The 8,618-nt window shown below is 38.0% G+C and overlaps 1 protein-coding gene across 1 annotated transcript in view; it reads left to right on the top strand.

Moving 5' to 3' along the window:
* NFATC3 (nuclear factor of activated T-cells, cytoplasmic, calcineurin-dependent 3) overlaps positions 1-8,618 on the top strand; it is a 132,371-nt gene that overhangs the window by 85,791 nt on the left and 37,962 nt on the right. Inside the window, exon 9 of the mRNA XM_012660528.1 lies at positions 5,135-6,142. Coding sequence (XP_012515982.1) covers positions 5,135-6,142 — 1,008 coding nt within the window. The remainder of the gene's footprint in view (positions 1-5,134; positions 6,143-8,618) is intronic.

Genomic DNA, 8,618 nt, shown 5'->3' with positions numbered 1-8,618 from the left:
GGGACCAGCAGCCGATTTATAATTTTATTACTGAATATTTTTATTTTTCATCATCAGTGGATAGAGTTTTACAGAATTTTGATAGCTTCTTAGTATTCTATTCCGTGACCCAGTCTTTGGTATGTTAGTGGGTTTTTTTAATCATATTAATTTGTATGAATCCTTTATATTAGAAATTTTAACTTTTTGTTAATGGCAAATAATTCCTTTTTAAATTTTACTTATAAAAATTATAGATATACATTGCTTGTTTATTATTAAAGGATTTGTTAATTTATTACCTTTTTGGCAACCTTCTTGCAATAGGGATCTGACCAATATCAATATCCAGTGGGTCATTAATTGCAAATGGCTGATTCTTTTAAATTATTTTTATTAGATATCATATTTAGCATTATTTGTCCAGCAATCAGTTTCTTTATAAAATGAAGACAGTTCCCAGCATATGTATGTGATTTCCAAAGTCCCCTGACCACCCTAGTGGTGCTGCCTAAACTTTTGCCCAGCCTCTAACTTCAGAGCTTCTGATGCGGGATTCCCCCACCCGACCATGCTTGAAGCTATTGAAGCAATGTGTCTCCCTCTGAAGCCCAGCAGAAGTTATTTGCACCAGAGGTACCACCTGAGCTCTAGTTTTGGAATAATGTGGCTTTTATGGGCAGCATTAGAGCCAAACTCTCATGTTTAACATTGTGCCTGTGAGAAAGTATATTCTATTTTGTAAGTAGTTGACTGGACAGACTGACTTTTGGATTGTGATGGCTCTGATTGTGGGACAAAGTCTGCTTTTGTCAGGAGATTAGGTCTCAGCCCTGCCACAGACAGTACCCAGTAAGAGTAAAAGACTAATTTGGTGGTTTTCATATTGTTTATGTTGTTTTATTCTTCATATAAAGCCTTATGTAAAAGCCAATGTATAAAAAAGAATGAAAGCTAGCTAAGCTGTTCTGTTTACATTGGAAAAGGAAATCCAGAACTTCTACTTGCTGCATCCTAGTCTTCCACATCTGCTACTTGAAGGGGAGCATCAGGCTACCTACCCATGATTTGAAAACTACTAGACCAGTTGATTTTTTTTTTCTGAATCCCTTCATGCATCAACATCCTAAATTTGAGAATGAACATGTATAACACAAAAGTTAGAGTTCATTCTCTCTGACAGTTGCAACCAAAAAAAAGAATACAGTTCATGTGTTTCTAAAACTCTTATTCTAGATATTGTAAGATCCCTTTAACTGTATTTCTGTCCAAATAAGAATAAATTAGTTTGGATGGACCAGCACTGATTAATTCTGTAGTTTGGTAAGGTTGGAGTCTGAACCTCTTATGGGCAACAAGAGAAATACTGGATTTGGCAGAGTGGAAAGTAACACTCAGTTTAGCAGAGTGAAACTCTCAATTTGGGTGTCTGGATATGGGTCAGGCACATAGGAATAAGGATTGAATCATGCAAAAAAAGGTGACTGTTATGCTTTAGTTTTCAGCCCCTGTTTTTAGTCCCACTTTTTTTTGTTATTTTTTATTTTTTATGATGAATGACCATGAGAGAGTCCCACTTTTTAGTTCATGGTAACCAACCACTTATGTAACAAAGAGCTCTACCGTCCATCAGGATTAATTAAGTGATGAGAGTAGGAGGCTTTCTTGGATATTCTCTCTCCTTGTATAGAATTGTAACTCTGGGTATAGGATTCACTGTGGCTTCCCTGAAACCAGAGTAGGAGCTGAAGTAGAAGAGAAAAAAAGAATCTAGTGGTCCAGGGACACAGTTCTATTTCTGCCAAAAGTCAGAAGAAAAGTATGTACACTGAAGACATTAGGGAGGTCAGGAGCCAGTAAAAAAGAGTGAACTTGAAACACCTGAGCAAGAATCAGAACCTGGATGGAGCCTTGAGTCAGGAACATGAGCATTGCTGTAGAAGCAATGAAAAGACTGGTGATAACCTTTCTGTCTGTCTTTTGGGTTGTCTCATTGTTAGGACTGGGGTCACCAATTGCCAGGTTTGGAGGTTAAAACAGGTGGATCATGAGCCCATTCTGTTCTTGTTAGGAAGCCAGAGTAAAACGAAGAATTCAAATGTACCTCTAAACAAGTGCTTCATTAACTACTTCTCTTATAATAAAATACACTATCAGGGCTGTCTTAATTCTTAGCCTGAGCAAAAGACTTGAACTAACCAAGTGACCTTAAATAAGGTACTTAACCTTTCAGAACCTTCATTTCCTCAGATTGAGAACATGTTTATATGGAGAGATTTGACAGGAGTTTAATAAATAGTCAGATGAGATTTGACCTTGCTTTAGGTGTCATTGTTACCTTCTTTTGACATAAAATTAAGTACTTACATTTTGTGAAGATCATGAAATTTTTAATTATGTTAATTAGTATTACAACTTGAAAGGAATAATAAGATGTGAGTTCAGAAAAAAATTTTTAATGAGTTACAGCACTTCAATAGGAGGCTGAAGTAGATACTTTTTAGAAAAGTGGACTAGAAGTATTTGCTAAGGGAAACAATGAAATCAATTATGTTGACACCTAATAAATTAACTAATGGCTCTTTTCTCTTGTGATATGCACATTAAATAAAATAAGCAAAATGCATTGACTCCTACTTTGAGCAGTCATTTCATCAGGTAGATTCATCCTAAATCATGGATTTGGTCCCTTTTTTGATGTGATAAAGGATAATGGTTGATATTCATAGCCTCTGCTTGCATGACAGATGGTGAAGTGGAATCTCCCTTTGTAATACAGTGTACTGCAGTGATTAAAAGTGTGGACTTTGGAGGCAGAAAAACCTGAGTTCAAATCCTTTTGGTGCCACTTTACTGCTGTGAGATCTTAGTGTCATTAAACTCCTCTTCAATATACTCACCTATAAGGTAGGGAAAATAACCTCATAAAGACTGTCTTGAAGTGAATTAGGATCTTTCACTGCAAATGACAGAAATCCAATTCAGACTAGCTTAAACAAAAAAGAGAATTTATTGGCCTGTGTAGTTGGAAGGTTAACTGGAAGGCTGCTTTCTGACATGGTTCAACTCAAACAGTGTTGTCTTAGGGCTCAGCCTTTCTCTTCTTCTTAACACTGCATTTCTTTCTGTTGGCTTTACTCTCGGGTAAGCTCTTACTAGATGGCATCTCTAGGTTTGGTCTTTGTAACTAGTAATCCTAGAGAAAAGAACTTGCATATCCTCACACACATAGATTCACATATGCGTGTATATCTCCCTCTAGGTCAATCCTAGGGTCACATTCAAATCTCTGCTCTAATATTGTTGAGTTGTAGGAGTTTGTTGTGTATTCTGAATATTAAACTCTTTTCAGATACATTATTTGTGAATATTTTTCCCATTCACTCTCTTGATAGTGTCTATTGATATGCAAAAGTTTTTAATTTTGATGAAGTCTGATTTAAGAAACCACTACCAAATCCAAGGTCATGAAGATTTGTCCTGTATTTCCTTCTAAGAGTTTTATGGTTTGGCCTCCAAATTTAGGTCTTTGATCCATTTTGAATTAATTTTTGTATATTATATAAGATATGGATTCAATTTCATTCTTTTACATGTGGATATCTAACTTTCCCAGCACCATTTGTTAAAGAGGACTGTTCTTTCCCCATTAAATAGTCTTGGCACCTTTATTTTTGAAGATCAGTTGACCAAATATGTGAGACTTTATTTCTGCATTGGTCTCTATGTCCATCCTTATGCCAGTGCCACACTATTTTGATTGCTGTAGCTTTGTAGTAAGTTCTTTCCCCTACAGATTATTTTATTTTATTTTATTTATTTTTGAGACTCTGTCACCTGTGCTAGAGTACAGTGGTGCCATTGTAGCTCACTGCAACCTCAAACTCCTGGGCTCAAGTGATCATCCTGCCTCAGCCTCCTGAGTATTAATAGCTGGGACTGTAAGTATGTGCCATGATGCCCAGCTAATTTTTCTATTTTTTAGTAGAGATGGGGTCTCACCCTTGCTTAGGCTGGTCTTGAACTCCTGAGCTCAAGTGATTCTTCCACCTTTGCCTCCCAGAGTGCTAGGATTGTAGGCATGAGCCACCGCTCCCAGTCTGTAGTAAGTTTTTAAATCAGGAAGTGTGAATCCTCCAACTTTGTTTTTCTGTTTCAAGATTGTGTTGGCTATTTGGGGTCCCTTAAGATTCCACGTGTATTTTAGGCTAAGTTTTTCTATTTCTGCAAACAGCATCACTGGAATTTTGATAGGGATGACGTTGAATTGGAAGATCATACTGAGGTATTATCATCTTGGCAATATTAAGTCTTCAATCCATGAACCTAGAAGGTCTTTCCATTTATGTAGGTCTTTGGTTTCGTTCAGCAGTGTTACAGTTTTCAGTGTGTAAGTCTTGCCCTCCTTGGTTAAATTTATTTCTAAATATTCTTTTTGATGTTATTGAATACGGAATTGTTTTCTTAATTTTCTTTTGGATTGTTTATTACCACTTTGTAGAAATACAACTTATTTTTGCATGTTGATTTTTGTATCTTGCAACTTTGCTGAATTTATTAGCTTTTTATGGATTTTAGCACTACTTTTGATCCTCCCATGGTGATGTAGAATCAAATGAGATGCATGTAAACCAGAAGCTCTGTGAATGCCAGATTTGTGATTTCTGGTATATCATGCAACATGCAAAACCAGGTGACTGGAATGTTTCAGAGCAGGGATCCCCAAATTCAATGCTTTATTAGACTGTAGGATTTGGGGGGGAGGGTTAAAAAATTATTCTTCTTCAATATGTAGTATATACACAGTTAGAAACATTTAAAAGGCACAAAAAAGTGTATACAGTAAAAAGTGAATCTCCCTCTTGCCTCTTTTAGTCACCTAGTTTCCCTTCCCAGCAATAAATCTAGCACTTATCAGTTTCTTGTGAGTCTTCCCAGAGATATCTGTGTATTCACAAGCAAAAATATATGTACATGTGTGCACATGTATGTATGTCTATGCACACAATATTTTACATGAACTGCCTTCCCTGAAGGTGTTTGAGTTTGTCCCCTCTGGCTTGGATGCATATAGTTGAGTAGCCTAGAAAGAAGGCCTATCATAATTATTTTATGTATTGTGTAATAACATCTGCTTTAATCATTTTCTTTCTAGTTTTGATGAAACAAGAACACAGAGAAGAGATTGATTTGACCTCAGTTCCATCTTTGCCTGTGCCTCATCCTGCCCAAACCCAGAGGCCTACCTCTGATCCAGGGCACCCACATGACAGTGTACTGTCAACACAGAGAAGCTTGGTGTGTCCCATCCAGCAAGCATATGCATCCATGATAACCTCATCCCATCTGCCACAGTTGCAGTGTAGGGATGAGAGTGCTGGTAAAGAACAGCATATGATACCTTCTCCAGTTGTACACCAGCCTTTTCAAGTCACACGAACACCTCCTGTGGGGTCTTCCTATCAGCCTATGCAAACTAATGTTGTGTACAATGGACCAACTTGTCTTCCTATTAATGCTGCCTCTGGTCAAGAATTTGATCCAGTTTTGTTTCAGCAGGATGTAGCTCTTCCTAGTTTAGTAAATCTTGGCTGTCAACCACTGTCATCCACACCATTTCATTCTTCAAATTCAGGTGCAACAGGACATCTCTTAGCACATCCACCTCATTCTGTGCATGCCCCGCCTCATCTGCAGTCAATGGGATACCATTGTTCAAATACAGGACAAAGATCTCTTTCTTCTCCAGTGGCTGACCAGGTCACAGGTCAGTCTTCTCCCCAATTACAACCTATTACATATGGTCCTTCACATTCAGGGTCAGCTACAACAGCTTCCTCAGCAACCTCTCATCCCCTGGCTAGTTCACCACTCTCTGGGCCACCATCTCCTCAGCTGCAGCCTATGCCTTACCAATCTCCTAGCTCAGGAACTGCCTCATCACCGTCTCCAGACACCAGAATGCATTCTGGACAGCACTCAACTCAAGCACAGAGTACAGGCCAGGGAGGTCTTTCTGCATCTTCATCCTTAATATGTCAAAGCTTGTGCGATCCAGCTTCATTTCCGCCTGATGGGGCAACTGTGAGCATTAAACCTGAGCCCGAAGATCAGGAACCTCACTTTGCAACCATTGGTCTACAGGACATCACATTAGATGATGGTAAGTTCATCTTTGTGTTCTTGAAATGGTGATGACTCAGCAGCGTTCTTTTCTTAGAGTCATGAAGTAGTTACCATGGATTGCATATTGGTATATGGTTGGGTTTTTAAATACATTGTTACTAGAAATACATGTTAATGTATAACCTTGAGACTAGATATGAAAATATATACTTTAAAGTCTATTTTGCCATTAATGTCTGTTGCTGACTAGGGCATCTTTTCTTCTAGAACATATAGTGAAATCACAGTATGTAGAGAATGGAATTCAGGGGCATTAATTCAGTGAACATTGCTGAATGCTATCCATTTGCAAGACATGGAACTAGATGTTGGGAATATTAGGAATGTATTAAGATAGAGTTCTTATCCTTGAGGAGATTTACACAGGTAAAGAACCTGTTCCCCTGTAGCCCTGCCAACTTGCTGAGTCAAGTAGTGGTGTTGGTACAAGATGGTACTGGTTCTGTTGCTGCTGCTACAGCTGTTGTTGGCACAAGGATAAAAAGAAGCTGTTTATATAAATGTAGCAAGTTGGTATATAAATTTATGTTTTTATGAAATTAATACATTTGAGAACTCAGGAATATTAGTCATCTTAATAATTGAAAATTTCCCAAGATAAGATTTTTAGGTAACAATTTTAGAGTTTAATCTTGGCTTTATCATTTATATGGTCATGAAATTGTGTCTAAATAGGAATTCAGTGAAAGCTACCTATAACTATTGTCCAATATGAAAATTCTAAAGATTCTGAAACATGAATATAGAATTTTAGTTCTCTCTCTGATTCTGTATTACTCTACTATAGGAAAATAATTAAAGACCAACCATCTTCTATCACAGATCTAGATAGGCTGAGTTCACTACTTAGTTGCAAAGCTGGTATTAAATCCCAAGTCCCAAACACAAGGGAGCAAGGAAGGTAAATAAGATGTGGCACCCTATCTCCTAGGGCTTTCCAGTCAGACTAGTACAGACTATGGTGCAGGAGGTCTGAGTCACCATAACCAAGGTATAAAAGAAGCACATTAAAAGATCAGCGATATATAACAGATTCCACAGGACGGATTCTGCAAGGCTTCCATGAATAGGTGATATTTGAGTTGAGTCTTAGAGGATGAATAGAGTTGGGCCTCTGTATCTGTGGGTTCTACATCCATGGATTCAACCATCTGTGGATTGAAAATATTCGGGGGAAAAAATGGATGGTTGCATCTGTACTGAACATGTGCATACATTTTTTTCTTGTCATTATTCCCTAGACAATACAGTATAACAACTATTTACATAGCATTGACATTGTATTAGGTATTATAAGTTATTGAGAGATGATTTAAAGTATACAAGAGGACTTGCATAGGTTATATGCAAATACTACACCATTTTATATAAGGTACTTGAGCATCCATGTATTTTCGTATCCTGGGAAGGGTGGGGGTGGAGTCCTGGAACCAATCCCCTAAGGATACTGAGGTCCCTTGGTAAAAATGGGAGATTGGTTCCAGGACCACCCTCATATAACCAAATGTACATCCTGCAGCCGGTCCTGTAGAGTATAAAAGTCAGCCCTCCATAGGATCTTTGTATAATCAGGTTTCACATCCTGAGAATACTGCATTTTCAATCTACATTTGATTGAAAAAAAGCCACGTGTAAGTGGACCCTCACTTTCAAACCTGTGTTGTTTAAGGATCAACTGTATATGTTCTCAGTAAATAAGGATCAGAGGGCAAGTTGGGCAATATATGCAGAAACTGAAAGGTATCTGGTAAAGCTTGATTATCTGTGCCTGGGACAGGGGTGCGAATGGTATAGTAGAAGAGTTCATTTGTGTGTAAACAGAAGGTATATGTGTAAATTAGAGCAACACCCGAAATTTGCATAGCAGTTTTCTATTCATTATCTAACCCAATTCTAGTGACATTTACAGAGTTGTACTTTCCAAAGGTCACACAACTAGTAAGCAGCAGAGCTGAGAGTGGATTCAGATTTTTTTTTTTTGGTCCAGTCTTTTTCTTATGGCATTTTAGCTGCCTCCTAGGAATAGCAGGCCATAGTGGCTAGAACCCTGTGCTAAAGGATATCCCTCAAGGTTTTTTTAATTCCTAGAGAATAGTATCAACACATGTTCACTACTACATCTGATCTGTCATACTTGTATTGGGAATACTTGACAGTTCTGATACCTTGCTGTGCTTTTTTTTTTTTTATGCACAGCTGGTGTAAATGTCACTGCCTACTTAATGATGAAGCTAGGAGGTAGAGAGGCTACTACTTTTATGAAAATCAGATTTGAAAAAAATAAAGACTCTCCCAAGTATACATTGGCTTTTTTTTTGTTTTTGAGACAGAGTCTCACTATGTTGCCCAGGCTAGAGTGCCGTGGCATCAGCCTAGCTCACAGCAACCTCAAACTCCTGGGCTCAAGTGATCTTCCTGCCTCAGCCTCCCGAGTAGCTGGGACTACAGGCATG

This window comes from Propithecus coquereli, unplaced genomic scaffold (genome assembly GCF_000956105.1).
Source record: "Propithecus coquereli isolate 6110/MARCELLA unplaced genomic scaffold, Pcoq_1.0 Scaffold67, whole genome shotgun sequence".
Taxonomy (NCBI): domain Eukaryota; kingdom Metazoa; phylum Chordata; class Mammalia; order Primates; family Indriidae; genus Propithecus; species Propithecus coquereli.
The sequence above is the reverse complement of the archived record's forward strand: the minus strand, read 5'-3'. Positions and strand labels throughout refer to the sequence as shown.